The sequence below is a fragment of the Pseudonaja textilis genome, chromosome 15, assembly GCF_049901715.1.
Source record: "Pseudonaja textilis isolate UNSWEBS1 chromosome 15, rPseTex1.2, whole genome shotgun sequence".
NCBI lineage: Eukaryota > Metazoa > Chordata > Lepidosauria > Squamata > Elapidae > Pseudonaja > Pseudonaja textilis.
In genome coordinates, this window is record NC_142004.1 from 2,756,665 (window position 1) to 2,774,146 (window position 17,482).

The window sequence follows — 17,482 nt, forward strand, 5'->3', positions numbered from 1 at the left end:
ATATTTTTTAAAGAGTAATGCTATGTAGTTTGTAATGGGAACCAATGATTGGGATTATTTGAATACTCCATATTACTCATGGCGAACTGCTAATTACATACATCCTTTAAATATGAAAATACATCAAACCCAGATATTATTTTGATACGGCTGTCAGTTTATGAGGGCTGACAGCTTGGGCTAGATCATCCCTTTAACATTTCTCTCTTTTTTAACCAGCAGCTACTTTTCCTGTGCTTTGCCATATCTTTTCAGCTACTCTTCTTCTCAACCAAGCAGTTACGATCAGAGCACTTACTCCCAGCAGAGCAGCTACGGGCAGCAGGGCAGCTACGGCCAACAGAGTAGCTACGGACAGCAAAGCAGCTATGGGCAGCAGCCCCCCACCAGCTACCCACCTCCCACTGGATCCTACAGCCAGGCACCAAGCCAGTACAGTCAGCAGAGCAGCAGCTATGGGCAGCCAAGTAAGTAGCCCCCTCCTCTTCTCCCCCCCCCAAACCCCTTTCGGTCCAAGGTCCCCATTTCTGATATAAAAGAGATCCTTGTCTTACGACCACAGTTGAGGCCAAAATTTCTGCAGTTGCCTCCTTCTACAGCCTTTCTTGCCATAGCTGTTAAGTGAATCCCCGCAGTAAGATAGTTGTTAAGTGAATATGAATCCCCCGTTGGCTTTGCCTATCAGAAGGTGGCGAAAAGGGGGAAATCACGTGACCATCATAAGTACATGCCAGTTGCCAAGCCTCCTCCAAATTTTGATCACGTGACCCTGGGGATGCTGGAAACTGTCATAAGTGTGAAAAGCAGCCTTCCGTCGCTTTTCTTCAGTGCCTTCCAACGACTTAAAGCATTAAAACGAACGGTTGCAAGTCAAGGACTACCTGTACTGTTTCATCTATGGTTCATTCTGAACATTTCGTTTCTCTCCTAAAGAGATCTCTAGTTCTCCTGCCAGATCCAACGTTGAATCTCTTTTAAATCCAGCGTTTCAGTTGTTTAGGCTCACCGATAAGAGAAACATTTTAGAAAGCTTTTAAGGTTTCTGCTAGAGGTTTGGTCTCAGCGATCCAGGAAACTCCCTGTGTTCTCTGGAGTTTCTGCCCCTTGCAGGAGCCAGCGGGGAAAAAAAAGAAAAGCCGTCTCTTGCTTCGTTTGAACTTACTCCCTGTAGTAGCGAAAAGGGATGCTTCTTTAATGGGGTTGTTGGCCAAGCCATCCGGTAGAGTTTTGCAGGTTCCTCCTCCTCCTCCTCCTTTCCGCGGCCGTCTTGGTGGTCTTGCCGGGGCCTGCAGCCCGCGTCCTTAACGCTGTGTGAATTGTTCCTTAGGTTCATTCCGCCAAGACCATCCCAGCAACATGGGTGTGTATGGCCAAGACTCTGCAGGCTTTTCTGGCCCAGGAGAAAGCCGGAGCTTGAGCGGCCCTGAAAACAGGGGAAGGGGAAGAGGGGGATTTGATCGTGGAGGCGTGAGCAGAGGTGGGCGGGGAGGAGGCGGCCGCGGCGGAATGGGGTAAGAGTAAACCTTTTTCTTCCTTCCTTCCTCTCATTAATTTGATTTTAAACCCTGTAGGGTGTGTGGCTGCAAGAAGGGAAGGGCTGAAAGGGGCCAGAGCAAATGGCCTTTTTTTTTTTTTCCTTCCTTCCTTCCTTCCATGGAGGAGGAGTTGTTATTAATAGCAAGTAGCTAATTAATCCATGGAACAATCTCCTTAAGGGGAAACCAGGCGCAGGATGTATTTTCCCTGCAGCGATGGGAGCCGGGTCACGAGGGGGATTTGGGTGTCTAAATTCATGAAACTTTCAGCTGCCTTCCACACAGAACTGGGGGGTGTCTCCTCCGTGGGTTGAACACACACATACTTTCCCCCCCCCCCTCCCTTTCCGAGGGATCTGCATATTATTATGCCTTTGCTCCTCCTGGCTGGTTTTTGTTTTGCTGTTTCAGGTATATCTACTGTGAGGTGCCCCCCTTCCCACCCCCCCTGCCCCCACTGCTTAGTTTTTTTAGGTATAAAGCCTTTCCTTGTTCTGTTTCTCTTTGCTCTTGGCAAGTTGCTCCTTGAGTTCGTGGCAGAGATGCGAGGAAGCCTCGGCCACTTTCTCAAGCCCCCCACAAATGGCTCCGGTGTGGCTCTTGCCTGCCTGCCTGCCAGCCAGGCTCTGGCGAGAAGACCCAGCCACGCCCTTAAGCCAGCAGTCACAAAGTAAGCCCAACTTGAGAGGTTTCGAGGGAAGCCTCCCCCAAAGGAGCTTTTGAGGTATCCCTAAATCAGTCCGGCCATTCCCAGGGATGGCGGGGTCTGATTTGAAAAGCTGGTTCCGTCCGTTCTTGTTGCCCGTTGATTGATTGATTTAAGGTTTTTTTTTTTTTTTTTTAAAAAAGACAAGGCCAATCGAGGGTCTTTTGATAACCGAAGGTGCTGTTGTGTGTTTGTGTGTGTGTGTGTTCTACCCACGTATGCCATGCTACGCAGAGGGTCCACTCGGCAAACCGATTGGCTTAAGGGATGGGTGGGGGCGGGAAGGAAAAAGGTTCCAGCAGTTCCATCACTCCTAATGTGATGCGCATCAACCAAAGCGCCCCTCTGCATAGTTGAAGCACCGATGAGTCCAAATGGTTTGAAATCTTTATTGCTCAGTCAGTCAATTCGCTTGATTTTATGACTTCGTAACCAGTTCATTTAATGACCCTTAACCATGCTGAAGAAGTAACCCTTTGGGACTGGCTTGAATGGAACAGGGCTCCGTAGTTTTATATGTAAAAACGATTTTCGTTTGTTAGGTGTTCCTAGATGTGTTTTAAAAAATTTAAAGACGTAGACACTTGAAATGGCCATCACCACATCTCTCTCCTTCCCTTCCCCGCTTTTCTTTTAAATCTCGAACTCACCTCTAGCCTCTTTTAACCACAGGGCATCCCAGTGTCTTCAGATTCATAACAGGTGCCCCAAAAGGCCACTTAAAAAATGGAAAATTGGAAAGGGAGGGGGTTGCTCTTGCTATTGGCAGTAGGAAAATCGCACCTCAAAACTGGCCTGGTGATGTCAGCCCCAGGGTTGGTGAGGGGTCCCTGGCTCCCGGTGTGGTGATGCATTTCAGTCTCTATCCTGCAAGGTAAGGAGCCCGATGTTCTTAACATGATGCCCTTTTTTTTTCACTGCCTCAGTATTTTTATATTTTCACTGGCTGTTAAACGTGGAAACTTTTTAACATGCTTTGTCGCATTTATATGCTACAGGTTACAAAGTGAGATCCTTGTATACACTTCAATACTTAAAAAGTACCCGTATTCAGTACTCAGCCGGCAGCATAATGAAAAGTGGGACTAGACACGGTGTCCATATGGAGAGGAAAAAAAAAATATACATATATATTTATATATATATACACCTAGAATATTTTTAAACCAAATGTGTACAATTGTATAAATGGAAAACCTTCTGTAACTTTGGTAACTGCATATAGTATTTCATGTTTGGTAATGAAACTTAGAGGGGAGGTGTGATAACTTTAGAATTGTGTAAAATTAAAAGTGTAAAACATCTGTTAAAAAGGGAAGGATTACATATATGGTGTATACTTTGGGAACGAAGAAAAGCTGCATGCATCAGCTTTGAATTGTGTTTATTAAATCGTTTATGGGTTAATGATGCAATACTTGCTAACCGTGAACTGTTCTTCTCCCTCCTTTTTTCTTAAATTCACATTCTTGGTAGTTTTCAAAATAATAATCGCCCTACTTCATAAATGAGGCTCTATTTGCCCACAAATTGTATTTCATGATTCTAACGCCCTGCACTAAAAACACAGATCCGGATCTTCATAGAGTTGTGATACGCAAAGTTGCATCCTGAGACCTCAGAATATGGTGTATTCTTGTAAGACCTCCTTTCACAGAGACTGTTAAAATCCAGTACTGAATGTATGGTTTAATGACTTGTCAGCTGCATTGTATTCTAGGGTTTGCTGTCTTTTTTTTTCTTTTTCTTTTTCTTTCTTTTTTTCTTTTTTTTTGCAACTGTTAATGTTAAAAGGTTTTCCATCCAGGAATTTGGATTATTCTCCCTCTTGCAAAGAGGCTGAGGATGCAACTTTACATTTGCAAAACAAGGAGGGAGTTGATGAGAGAACTATCGCAATGTGTCTGTACGCAAGTATATTTTAAAAAAGAAAGGGGGAAGAAAAAAATGAATGAAAAAAGATTCCCCCCCCGCCCCCAATCGTTTCTGCTTCCTGCCGGTAAGCCAAGTATTGCATGGTTAACGTCATTAGCCGTGGAACAGTCCCACTGCTCAAAATGTGGTGTGTCCAGCCCCAGACAAAACCAAAGGTGTGTGTTAACGTGTGTAAAGGAGATTTGAACAAGCTGCCCTGAAGAAAGGCCTAGTGACGAGATGACAGAGACAGACAGACAGACAGACAGATGCAATGTTTTGGATATGTTAGCCAGTGCCCTTCTCCCAGTGAGCCCCAGTGGCTCCAAACGGGACTGGCTTTTTTAAAGGGAAGGCCTTCATTTCTTCGTTTATCCCCCCAGCAGCGCTGGAGAGCGAGGTGGCTTCAGTAAGCCTGGTGGTAAGTTTTTGAGCATTACAATGGGATCGTGTTTTAAAAAAAAATAATTTTTAAAAAAACGCAGCCAGAAAAAAAAATTAAAATAATAATAACATCATATTTTGTTAGCTTCCTGAATGGTGAAAAAATGCCCTATGCAAACAGAACTTTTAATGGGTACTGCCGGCAATGCCTTAATGGGTCTTTAGAAGGTTTTAACCTACGGTGACAGAACAAAAGGGTATTAAAAACGAAGGGTTGATGAGGTGTCGAGAGAAACTAATTGGGGAAGGAAATCCACTTTTTTTCAGAGGCTTTTGGCGTTTTAATAAGTAGTAACCTTGGTAAACTTGGCAACACTGATTTGACCTGGGAAAAAGGCCCCTGCCCCGCCCCCTTTGAGCCACCGTGTGTGTAATAATACCAGGTGATGGTTTTAGAAGGCTGCTAAAACTTGCAAGCCGCAAAAAAAAAAAAAGCATAAAAGGGTGTTGCATTGCAAAATGGTTTTTTTTTTTGTTTTTTTGCAGTGCGGTCAATTCAAGTTTTAACCCAACGCCATCTAATCGCGGTTGTAAATAGGTAGTTGTGTGTTTTGTTGGTAGCAGAGCTGGCAAGGCAGGCACTAACAATGGCTTCTGTGGTTTCTTTTTCCCCTCCTCCCGGACGACAGGACACATGGATGACGTGCCAGATCTCGATTTAGGTAACTCCGCTGAGGTCACTGCTTAAAATGTCCCAAGAGGTTCCTCTGCCATCATGGGGGTACCCTCCGCAAAGCAGCTCCCCCTCTCCCATCTGCATCCTGGAAAGCAGTTGGGTCTCTTTTAGTGCCAGGGGTCTCCGGGCCGTGGAATGGCACCAGAAAGGCAACGTGCCAGAAACCGGGGCCATGAAAACAAGCAAAGCCTCATCCGTGGGGATGCAGGCGGCACACGAAACCACGCATCCCCGCCGGGTCCATGGAGAAACCTCCACGGAACCGGTCCCTGGCGCCCAAATGGTTGGGGGCCACTGTTTTAGAGAGCCTGCACCAAATTCCTGCAAAAAGTGCTCTCTGTCTTCGTGTGTTTACTTGCTCTGTACTTGCACCTGACTTGCACCCTGCTGGCTGAAGTTAGATTAAGCAGCCGTGCTATTTTGCAGTAGATAGATGCGGTAGATAGATAGCAGAGAGAGGTGGGTGGATGTAGGTTGGTGGGTGGATAGGTAGGTAGGTATAGAAAGGTAGATACAGTAGATAGATATGGCAGATAGAGGTAGATGGATGTAGGTAGGTATAGATAAAGGTAGGTAGGTAGGTAGATCGATCGATCCTTGGGTCTCCTTGTATAGCCTCTTTGGCTCCTATAAATCAGAGTAGCAACTTTAATACAGTAACCCTGGGTTTAAAAATGGATGGAAAGGGTTGCCCAGGAACAGGTCCTTGGAAAAGCAGGAAGTAACATCCAGTCATTCTGAAGACAGGGTGGCGTAGATATTTGGGGTGACCCATGATTTGTGTTTACAGGCCCACCTCTAGACCTGGATGATGACCTTGATAACAGTTCCGTGTACGTACAGGGCCTGACCGACAATGTGACTCTAGAGGAGCTGACTGACTTCTTCAAACAGTGTGGCATTGTTAAGGTGAATATCAACATGATGCTTTGAGATACTTGGAGCTCGGAGGCGTCAGTCGGGGAAGTCCTGGCTTCCTTGCTTCTCCGTTTCCCCAAGTTATTTACTTGAGCCAGGATCGCTTTCCACTAAAAATGTCGAAATGATGCCCGTTTGTGGACACTTTACTTAAAAATCGGAGCTTGTTGCGATGTGCTAGATAGATAGGCCACACTGTTGGGATTCAATGGGTTTCAGATTAAAGTCTTCCGCACGCCCCCGACATCATTCCGTTGGTCTTAATTTGCAACTGAAATTCACTGTAAAAATGTTCTTTTCCCCAACTTCATTCCCCCAGATGAACAAAAGAACTGGACAACCCATGATAACAATCTATCTTGACAAAGATACTGGGAAGCCCAAAGGAGATGCAACTGTCTGCTATGATGACCCACCCACTGCCAAAGCAGCCATAGACTGGCTTGATGGTGAGTGAGTTACAACACGCCTGTCGCTCCGAAGGGTTTAATCGGAGTTTGCAGAGATTCAGCTGCAAGGCTTGGGCTGTGCTTTGATTTCTGTGAACGGGCAGTCGGAGGTGTGAACAATTCCACCTTGACCAAAAGGCTATGAGATGAAGAGATCTGCTGAAGCCTCAGAAATGGCTACATTAATGTAATGGTGTTGAGAGCTGCCTATCCTCCTCTCTCTCTCTCTCTCTCTCTCTCTCTCTCTCTCTCTCTCTCTCTCGTTTAGCTTTGCCAAATCTAATCATACTTTCTTCCACCTTGGGGAAGGATTGGAAACTTCTGGCCTAGGTCAGCTAAGTGGAGGACTCCTCCTTTCCCTGTTTTCTTTCCTCAGTTGAGGAAGAGACAAGCTCAGGCCAATTCAGACTTTTTACACCTTCCTTTATCCTCCTCCAGGATAAACCTGCCTTAAATTTGAATAGCTCAGGCCTCCTCCTCTTCCTCCTCCTCCTCGCCAGCCACCTGGGTTGTGGCTTTGATGACCCACAAGAACGTTTTCTGCTTCGTTTCAGGGAAGGAGTTTCAAGGAAGCAAACTCAAGGTCTCCATGACTCGGAAGAAGCTGCCCCTGAACAGCATGCGAGGAGGAATGTTGCCCCGGGAACCGCGGGGCATGCCTCCCCCTCTCCGTGGAGGTAACCTTGGGGCACCGGGCAAAACACAAAGCCATCATGTGATGCCCCACCGTGGGTGGGGTGGGGAGTGTCCTTGCACTCACCAGCGGTTCTCTTTCCAGGTCCAGGAGGCCCAGGTGGCCCTGGTGGACCCATGGGTCGTATGGGCAGCCGAGGTGGTGACCGGGGCGGTGGCTTTGCCCCGAGAGGACCCCGAGGATCCCGAGGAAACCCTTCCGGGGGTGGAAACGTCCAGCACCGAGCTGGAGATTGGCAGTGCCCGAACCCGTAAGTCCCTGCCGGCTCTTTCCTCCCAAGCGCGGTGACTTCAGTCTGTGGGGCTGTTTCCCTATTGGAAAAGGGCGAGAATAAAAGCGGGAGCCCTCCTTCAGGATCATTGATCTCCGTATGGTATATTTGTCGCCCCCCTTTTCCACCTGGGCGGAATATACAGGTAGTCCTCGACTTAACAAGGGGTTCGTTTAGTGACTGTCCAAAGTGACGACAGCACTGGGGGGGGGGGAGGACCGTTTTCCCCCACTTGCGTCCGTTGCAGCGTCCCCCATGGTCACGGGACTGAAATTTGCATTCTTGGCAACCGACTCGTCTTTATGACGGTTGTGCTGTCGCACGACCCCCTTTCTGCGACAAGCAAAAGTCAAATGAAGCCAGTTCCACTGAACAACCCTGATACTAATTTAATGACTGTTAAGGGTGGCGAGAAAGGTCGACAAAGGGGTCAGCCTTCACCTAACGGGAGTTCCCCTTAACAGCAGAAATTTGTGGGCTCCGTTGTGGTCTTTTTAAGTCGAGGACTACCTGCTGTTCACGGTCACCTGTCTTACCTGCACAAGCCCCTAGCGTCGTCCCCCCCCCCAATCTGCTTTCCTAGAGAAGAGCAAAGGGTGTGGTACGTCCTCTGCAGCGGCTCTCCTGCAAAGATGAGGGGAGGAGCCCTGCTCATCCTTTGCTCTTGGGGGCTTCGGTGGTCTGGATCAGGCCAGCCACCCAACAGCAACCCGTTGTCTCCCTCCCTCCCTCCCTCCCTCCCTCCCTCCCTCCTAATGGAACCCTGGTTCTTTCTAGGGGCTGTGGAAACCAGAATTTTGCCTGGAGAACCGAGTGCAACCAGTGCAAGGCTCCAAAGCCCGAAGGCTTCCTCCCACCGCCTTTCCCACCCCCAGGTATGCCCCTACTGTCTGCGAGCTGGGGCGGGAGTCGGAATATTTGACACTGATCTCTGCTTATGTGATATTCACAAGGTCCTGGATTCTTGCTTGGGAAGCCGCTGCCACTTAGAGGGCTCATATACGGGACCAATAGTGGTAAGGGTACTTGTACAGGTGGTATGTTTTTCCTTCGTTTGTGTATGCGCTTCTAGAAGAGTCAAGGAGGCGTTGGTTCCACACACGCAGTGTAGGGCAGGAGCCAGGCAGTTGGAAGCCCCGACCCCTGGGCGCACGCTCGGACAGGAGAGCCCAGGTAGAGAGGAAGGTGCTCCGTCATTTTGGGAAGGGTATATGTGTGTGTGTGGGTTCTTCCGCAAGAGCTACGCCAGGTTCTGCGGGGCCCGGAAGAGCCCTCCGTGGCTTCCCGTCTCTTGTGCCAACAATCTGTCTCTGTGGCTTCTGATTTAAGACCCCTTCTAGCAATAGACTTACCGTTTTACCGCCCTCTCTAAGCAGTTTACAGTGTCAGCCTCTTGCCCCCCCCCCCCAACAATCTGGGGGGTCCTCATTTCACCGACCTCGGAAGGCTGAGTCAACCTTGAGCCGGTCAGGGTGGAACTGCCAAACTCCTGGCAGTCAGCAGAAGTAGCCCGCAGCACTGCACTCTTCACCCCTGCACCACCACGGCTCATTGCAAGGCAGAGGGGGTTGTCTCCAACCTGGCCAGCTTCTGGACTTCCAACTCCCAGAATTCCTCAGCCAGACGAGGGGTCCTCCCACTTAACTGTATTGTAGTCTTCCGTATAGTCACGTGATTTAGGTCTGTGGAGGCCCTTGACAACCGGATTGATTTACGGTGGTCGCAGCTGCATCCTGGGCAGGTGGGAGGGGTCCTAAGGTGATCGCTTGTGATCTTTCCAGGAGGGTGAAGCCTACAAGCACAAGGGAAGCTGGGTTTGCTTAATGACCACTGTGCTTCTCCTAACCACATCAATTCACTGAACCGCCTGTGGCCTTAACCAGGCACAATGCCCACTTAACAGCACCTTGCTTAGCCAGGGAAGTGAGTTGACTTTATTGTCGTTACAGGATTACATGCCATCTTCAGTGCACACGATGACTATAAAGACAAAACCCAAACGCGCAACCTTCCCCTTGAAAGACCCCCTGATAATTGCGTCCAGATTGCCCTATGCAGTAGAATTCAAGAGAGTTCCTCCCTGGGATAGCAGCTGTTTTTCAGCCCCAGCCCCAATGACCGTTGCAAGTCAAGGACCGCCTTGATTACAGCTTCCAGACCCAGCCTTGCTGGTGGGACGGGGTCCGGTTTTTTTGCAATGACCTTGTAGCCTTTTGTAGCCTGGTTAGGAGCCTGTTCAGGCAGCCACGTGGCCGTCCCCTCTTAGTTGCAAGCTGCTTACAAAGGCCCCGTTTAGGGCTGGAGGAATTAAAAGGATATTTTTTTTAAATTGGGGAGACACTTTACTCACTGCCCTGTTTTTGCTTCCTGGCAAACCTTGCCTGAAAGATACGTGTGACTTTCCAGTTTTTCCTCCCTCTTCAGTGTTAAAAGATTCCTTGGAGGTGGGGAAGGCAAGTCAGTTGGGTGCTGGGCACAGTCTGCCTCGATCGACCAGGCCCCGGGGGTCAGCTCCAAGTTGCCTCTGAACTCTCTTTAAGTGTTAGGCTTAAAAAAGGCCCAGCAGCATCCTGGATGTCGGTTTGTCTAGAGCAACTGATGCCTTAAATGCTAGATATTTTGACCTGGGCCTTTGCAAGATCTCTCGGATAGCGTGGTGGTGGTGGTGGTGGTGACGAGAGTATTTCGGTCCTTCGTGCACTAGTACTTTAATCGGGCAAGCCCCCGGTTCCACTTGCATGTAACATGCCCTCCATCGTGGTCCTCGCCACTTCCCTGTGTATGAAGCAACCTCCCATCTCTCCCCCCCCCCCAAAATCCTCCGCTCTGATGAAAATGCCTGCCCCCATTTCTTTGTCCCCGGCCGAGCGGAGCAAACTGCCCCCTTTGCCCCGGAAATGGGTCAGGGGATGCCATGAGCTGCGCCACCACTTGCCGACTTCTCTTTTGAGGCTCTGCAGACCACAGAGCCCCGTGCCTCTTGTTTAAAAAAAAAAACCCAAACGGCCTTCCTTCTAGAGCAGCGCGTTTCAAACGGGGCAGCTTCTTTTGAGAGGCGTGCTATCAGTCTGCCGAATTTTTTCCCATTCAATGAACAAGAGTGAACTTCTGAAAACCAAACGTATCCAAAGGAATCCTTTACGGAGACGAGACCATTCGTGGAGGAGTTTAAAGCAGCGCCTGAGGTCCCTCCGGCATACAGGGGTAGATAAAGGAGTTTAGAACCCCTCCCCTTATCTCGATGTGTATTTAGTGAAACAAAAGCCAGTATGTTAATTACCCCACCCCACCCCTTCGATCTTTTCACAGTTTCCCAGGGCATACCTAATTTCCCCCACCCCTTTTAGAACTTTTCCAGAGATTCCCAGGACACGTCTCACTGTGGGATTTTTATGATCTTCTCATCTCCTGGCTGTGCCGCTCAGAGGTGATAGGTTCTGGCCATCTGGCTTTTTTCCCCCCTCCATTGTATCGTGTGTGGGTTATACAAATTCGATATAAGATTAAATATATTCAGGTTACATCAAGAAAGGATTTCTTTATCAGTCTCTCTCTCCCTCCTTCTTCCACTGAAGAAAGGACAGATACATGGATCTGACAAGTGCCCTTCCAGCTCTCAAGAGTTCATTCCCTCCAACCGCTTAGGTTGGTTTTGGAATTCTGGGCTCCGAAGTCCACGTACCTTAAAGCTGCTTAGTTTGGGAAAACCAACCAACCACTGTTTTAGATTCGAAGGAAAACCCGATCGCCCGATTTCCAGTCTTTTTAAAGCACGCAGATCGCACCGTGCAAACCTTTTTAATGCCCTCGCCTGGAAAGCCATCCTCACAACCTCTCGGCTAGGGGTGGAGATCTACTGGTTCGGTTCGGTTCGGTTCGGTTCTATAGAACAGGTAGCTCCGAAGAGCAGCTGACACCGAACAGGTTTGCTGGGACGAGGTTTTGGTCTACTGTTTGGCCCACCCCGCCACCTAGGTTGCGTTTTCCCCCCTCAGCTGCTTTGCGCAGCTGAGTGCCGCTCGTCAGCTGGAGAAGGTAGATGCTGGAGCCGGTAGCGTATGCGCTCCCCAAACCAGTTGTTAATGCCGGTCGGATCCCAGCCCTGCTCTCGACATAGCTTGAAAAGGGGCGACTGCACCCAAACTTGGGTTCACTCTTTGGATGTAGCGAAACTGTGTGTGTGTGTGAGAGAGAGAGAGAGAATTAACCATAGAGGACCCTCTGGGGGTGTTTGGGCCTTTGCTTGCTGCTCTGTCCACACCCACTTCCGCCCCGTTGACAAGCGACGGACGGATCCTGTTCTTTGGGAGGGGGAGCGGGGGACACTCTTGGGCAATTTAAAGCGCGCGCCCTCATTTCTCACGCTTTCCCGAGTGGCTCGGCCCGGGGATGTACGTGCCGCAGGTAACCGAGCCCACCGTGGGGTGCTTCCGAGAGGGCCGCCTGAGTGTCGCCTGCCTCGCGGGTGGGGTGGAGGCCTGGCTTCGACTTGAACCCCGCTGCCTTTCCTTCCTTATAGGTGGCGATCGCGGCCGGGGGGGCCCTAGCGGCATGAGAGGAGGCCGAGGAGGGCTGATGGACCGCGGTGGGCCCGGAGGGATGTTTCGCGGCGGCCGTGGTGGAGACCGAGGCGGGTTCCGAGGAGGCCGTGGCATGGACCGAGGGGGCTTCGGAGGGGGCCGGCGAGGAGGCCCCGGGGGCCCGCCTGGACCTCTTATGGAGCAGCTAGGAGGCCGAGGCAGCAGGCGCGGAGGACCAGGGAAGATGGACAAGTAGGTCCGGGAATTTGGGGTGGCGGAGAAGGGAAAGGAGGGGGTTTGCGGGGGGGGGCCCGAGAGCTGCTCCTGTTCTGACCCGATTCCTTCTCTTTCCCAGGGGGGAGCACCGTCAGGACCGCAGAGACCGGCCCTATTAAGCGGCCAGGGACTCTTCCCCCTCTTTTTTTCCTTGCTGGACTGCATTTACTACCAGATTTATTTTTTAAACCAGAAAAATGTTTTAAATTTATAATTCCATATTTATAATGTTGGCTCCAACATTATGATGATTCCTTGTCTGTACTTAGTATTTTTCACTGTTTGTGGAGAAACATTAAAACAAAAGTTAAATGGGAGCGTGCCGAGTTATTCTTTATTCTTTTCCCTTTAAAAACAAAAAGCCAGAACAAAATGAAATGTGGCGGTTTAATTAAAAACTCATTTTTTTTTTGTTTGTTTTTTTAAAGCAAAGTTGTCATGAGCATGCCCAGTTAAAATTGTTTTTGGAGGTGTCAGGAGGATGGAAATTTAATGTAACCAATGTTCGTGGTTGTGATGTTTTCATTTTCATTTTTATTTTCTTAAATAAACTTCCATATGTTTGTGAATGCAACACTTTTGCAGCATGTCTTCAACACAAGCTCTGGTAGGATCGTGAGAATCTCTTTGGGTTCTCAGGAAGACATGGGGGTGGCGGCTGGCGTTTTGCAACTTCCTCCCTGGAAAATGACCCACGGCCTGGATCTCCTTCCCCGCCCGCAAGAATAAACTGCACTTACAGGCCGTTCTTGACTTAAAGCCACAACCGAGTCCAAATTTTCTGTGCTTAAAAAAGGGACTAATCCTGTGTTAAAGTGAGTTTCGTCCCATTGTACGACCTTCCTTGCCACCGTTGGTTAAGGGAATCACTGCCCTCATTAAGCCAGTCACACGGTCCTGAAGTGACTCTGGCCATCTTGTTTGCGTGTGAGATGCTCTCAAAAGGGGAATCCCATGACCTCGGGGCACTGCAACGGTCATAAATGCGAGTCTGTTGTCGAAACGTCTGAATTTGGATCCCAGAGATGCTGGAAAGGTGGTAAGTCTGAAAAACGGTTCTCGTTTCCGTTGTAAGTTCGGTCACTGAATGAACTGTTGTAAGTCGAGGACTACCTTCCCCCGACAATGCTTCCCAACAGCCATTGTTAACGTCCTGGGGACTTCAACTCCCAGAATTCCCCAGCCAATATGGCGTTTTCAAGGAAGGTCATCGGGATGGGGAGTTGCACATCGAATCTCTGGTGGGAGCCCTTCCCACAATTGGAGAAGCCGCCTCTCTGCAGCAGATGGCAGCACTTCCCAAGCTATCGCTGCCCTGTATATCCTCCCTTCCTCTCCTTTGAAACATAATAAAGTTAAAATGTTTCCGCTGCCAGATGTGTAAAGACAGAGGCTGCCTTGAATAAAAGGAGCCAACAGTTTCCAGATGCCGGATCGGAAAGTCTGCAACGTGTAATATTTGGAAGAACAAAACGAAAGAGGAAAACACCCCAGGGTGATGAATTTCAGCCTGGCGCCAGAATCTCTGCTCAAATACAGCCAGGGATTCAAGCCTAGGGATTAGAAGAACCCTCTGAGGTCATCCAATCCAAATCAAACCATCCTCGGCTGCATAACAGAATAACGGATGGGACCTTGGAGGTCTTTTAGTCCAGCCCCCCGCTCAAGCAGGAGACTATCTCATATCAGACAAGTGGCTGCCCAGTCCTTTCTTAAAAGCCTGCAGTGATGGAGCGGCCACAACTTCTGAAGGCAACTTCTGTTCCATCGGTTAATTTTTCTCATTATCCGGAAATTCCTCCTTAGTTCTAGGTTGCTTCTCTCCTTGATTAGTTTGCACCCATTGCTTCTTGTCCTGCTTTTCAGGTGCTTTGGGGAATAGCTTGACTCTCTTTTTCGGGGCAGCCCCTTCTCAAGTACTGGAAGTTGCTATCGTAGTTCTCTTTCCACCTCTTCCCAGCATTATGGACATCTTCAGAGAGCTATATCTTCACCATCGTAGTTCCAAAGTGGGATCCTTTGAGGCTGGACATTTGTGTTTCAAGTGAAAAGACTTCTTTGATGATCCATTGGATTATTTTCTTGGTTGTCCACGGTGTTCTTGCGAGTCTCCTCCAACACCATTGTTCAACGTCTTTCAGTACTCCTGCTTCAAAATCCATGGCGTGATAGTCCTTTGATCAAAGGCAAATAAACCTCGCTCTCTTTAATAAAATTAAGAATAATTTATTTGCAACAGGGAAAACTGAGCTCTGCCTCTCCCGTGGAGCTCCCATCAACGGATGAATGAGTGGCTTGACTTGTAGCCTTGGGCTAGAAAATGTACTTTCCGGCGTTTCGAGCTTTTGTGGAAATGTCGCTGCCAAATTATTTCCTAGTTTCTGGGCTTCCTTTGAATCTGGGCTGCCCCCTTCCCTGCCCTCAGCTTTTGTCCATTAATCCCATTTTTTGTTTTCGATTTTTCAAACTTTGCAGTGAGATGATGACTCCGCTAGCGACCAAGCGGAGAGGAGAGACACGAAACTCGTTAAATCTCGTAAAATCCCACTGTTGGATCGCCAGACCAAAATGATGGTCAGAATTCAAGAAAACGAGGTGTAAAAGCGAAAGTAAAACTCCAGGAAAGCCCAGATTGTGCATGGAAAAAGACCTTTTAGAAATGAAATATTTTTCTTCCCAAAGATCGCAAGATATATTCTCACAGTTTCCAGACAGTGCAATCAATTCACACAAGCTTGAATTTTTATATTTTAGGAACCATCTTAATAACTTATAATTATCCCCTCTTGGCTTTGAGTTGTTTTTTTTCCCCCACTCTCAAAGTTTTGCTGTTCAAAGACCCAAATAAACGATGGTCAGGAGGAGGTAGCTATATAAGCCTTCTTTTGTATTCCCACCAATAAAATTATATAGACATGTCCAAGGAATCACCAGAAGTCAACTTGGGCTTAAAGGAAAACTTTACATCTATTGTTTTATGGTTTATCACTTGTTTGCTTTCCTGATCTCTGTTCCTGGCCCCAGTGGAACAAACGGTCATGTTTAATCTATTGTCATAAAAAGTAAAGTTAACTTTGATCCCCGTTGCTTCTCTGTAATACATGCAGAATGTGTGTGTTGTTGTTTTTTACAAGATACCACAAAATCAGCAGAGAGGGGCTGAGATCTGGGCCAGAGAATTGGGCGGGGGGGAGAGGGGGAGTCTCCTTTTGGCCAAAAAAAATTATAGCAAATTATTTTTCTGTGACTGCCTAGAAAAAAACGATGTGGACATGTCCATTAAGCCATGTTTCTCATCCCCAACAGCTTTAAGATGTGTGGACTTCAACTCCCAGAATCCTCCAGCCAAGCGCTGAGAAATATAGGATTAAGGGCAAGAAATGCTCCCTTCCAATATCTTCATAAATTACTTAATGAGGGACTGGAAGGGAAATTTGCAGATGACACCAAGCTGACGGGAATCGCCAACATAGCCAATCCTGAGACCAAGCTCAGGATACAAAAAGACCTTGGCAGACTTGAACCATGGGCCCTATTCAACAAAACGAAACGTTCAAGTGGAGAAAAGCAAAATTTTACACCTGGGCAGGAAAAAAAAGCCATAGGTACACGCACAGAGTAGGCCGAAACCTGGCTCAAAAACAGGGACTGTGAGAAGGACCTTGGGAATCCTAAGTGGACGATCTCTTAAAACATGAGCCAGCGGGGTGTGGCAGCAGCCAAAACAAGGACAATATTTAGGGTGAAGTGACATATCCTGCCTTTAAAAAAACAAACAAAACGCATCCTGCAAACGTCCAGATAATCCACCAGGAAAGGAAAGGAAAGAAGGAAAAGAAAGGAAAGGAAAGGAAAGGAAAGATAGATTATACATGGATGGATGATAGAGATAAACATGATAAACGGATGGATGGATAGATTACACATATAGATAAGACTGATTGATGATAAGAGGATGGATGGGTAGGTAGATGATAGATATATAGAGATAGATAGGTGGATGGATGGATGGATAGAGAGACAAGAATGATTGATGATAGGTATAAATTGTAGATAGATTAATAAGAGAAATAGATGGTACTACAGATAGAAAGAACGAACAAAAAGAAAGAAAGAAATGAATGAATTCTTTATTGGCCAAACATGATTGGACACACAAGGAATTTGTCTTTGGTGCATATGCAGGAATTACAGTTGGTTTTCAGGATCTGGAGTTTTCAAAAGTTTTTCAGACCCTGGAAGCTCTTCCGTTGAAAATAAAAACAAAACCTCCAGATTTTAGGAATAGAAACTCAGTGGGGTCAGAATGGTTTTTTTTTCCCCTCTCCATTAGCCTGGCCTTTTCAGCTGGCCAGATTAAGACCCTGGGATCAGGGTGAACCGGAGCGTATTTCCAAAATCCGACGGCTCCTGAATGGTTTTCGTTGGGTCTGATGACCCCCCCACCCTGTTGCTTTTCTGTTGGTCGAATTGGGCCCTGGGCGGCTACTCATAACGTGCGCTAAAACAAACAAACAAAGTTCTCGCGGAACAAGGTTTGAAGAACTGGAAATCATGTCTGGTTGAGTAGCTTTCAATGCTTGGCTAGCTGGGCCGCTTCCCAAGTGGGCTCTCTCTCTGGTCAAGAAAAGAGGATGTAGATTTTCCTCTTTTCCACCGAGGCCCCTCCCCCTCCCTCCCTTCCCTTCCCCTCCCCTCTGTTTTCCCCTGTTTGTGTGTCCAGTGAAAATCAGGGGGTTTCCATAGCAATCTCCATCTAAAGAGGAACCGAGAAGGGCCTTAATCGGGTTCAAACAAATCTCTGTTTCAGCAGTTAATAACAGCTCTGACCTGCATGCATCCTTTGGCCCAGAGATACTGCAGGGATGCTCGGTGGTGTGAACGCCGCCGCCCCTGTGGTCTATTAACCAAGGCTGGGGTGTGGGTAAAGCCAGATCTCTGACCCCCCCACCCCCCCACACAAAGAACCACCAAGGTTCTTGAGTTTGCACAGAGTTTTTCTTAGAAGTAGCAGCCAGGGCTCTGCTTCCCTTCTCTAGAAGTCTGAATGTCATTGTAAAAAATGACAGTCAGTGGAAG

The 17,482-nt window shown here is 48.1% G+C and overlaps 1 protein-coding gene across 37 annotated transcripts in view; it reads left to right on the forward strand.

The window, feature by feature from the left end:
• EWSR1 (EWS RNA binding protein 1) overlaps positions 1 to 12,720 on the forward strand; it is a 24,042-nt gene extending 11,322 nt beyond the window's left edge. For 4 of the 37 annotated variants that reach the window (XM_087913092.1, XM_087913096.1, XM_087913093.1 and 1 more), the window contains 12 exons: positions 223 to 467; positions 1,328 to 1,511; positions 4,539 to 4,576; positions 5,229 to 5,261; positions 6,066 to 6,184; positions 6,513 to 6,642; positions 7,197 to 7,319; positions 7,421 to 7,586; positions 8,385 to 8,482; positions 8,561 to 8,623; positions 12,127 to 12,379; positions 12,483 to 12,720. In XM_087913092.1, coding sequence (XP_087769218.1) covers positions 223 to 467; positions 1,328 to 1,511; positions 4,539 to 4,576; positions 5,229 to 5,261; positions 6,066 to 6,184; positions 6,513 to 6,642; positions 7,197 to 7,319; positions 7,421 to 7,586; positions 8,385 to 8,482; positions 8,561 to 8,623; positions 12,127 to 12,379; positions 12,483 to 12,522 — 1,492 coding nt within the window. In that variant the 3' untranslated portion in view covers positions 12,523 to 12,720. Of the gene's footprint in view, positions 1 to 222; positions 468 to 1,327; positions 1,516 to 4,538; positions 4,577 to 5,228; positions 5,262 to 6,065; positions 6,185 to 6,512; positions 6,643 to 7,196; positions 7,320 to 7,420; positions 7,587 to 8,384; positions 8,483 to 8,560; positions 8,624 to 12,126; positions 12,380 to 12,482 lie in introns of those variants that run through there. The other 33 variants (XM_087913100.1, XM_087913104.1, XM_087913101.1 and 30 more) reach the window with 14 other exon arrangements.
• Positions 12,721 to 17,482: the final 4,762 nt, after the last annotated feature.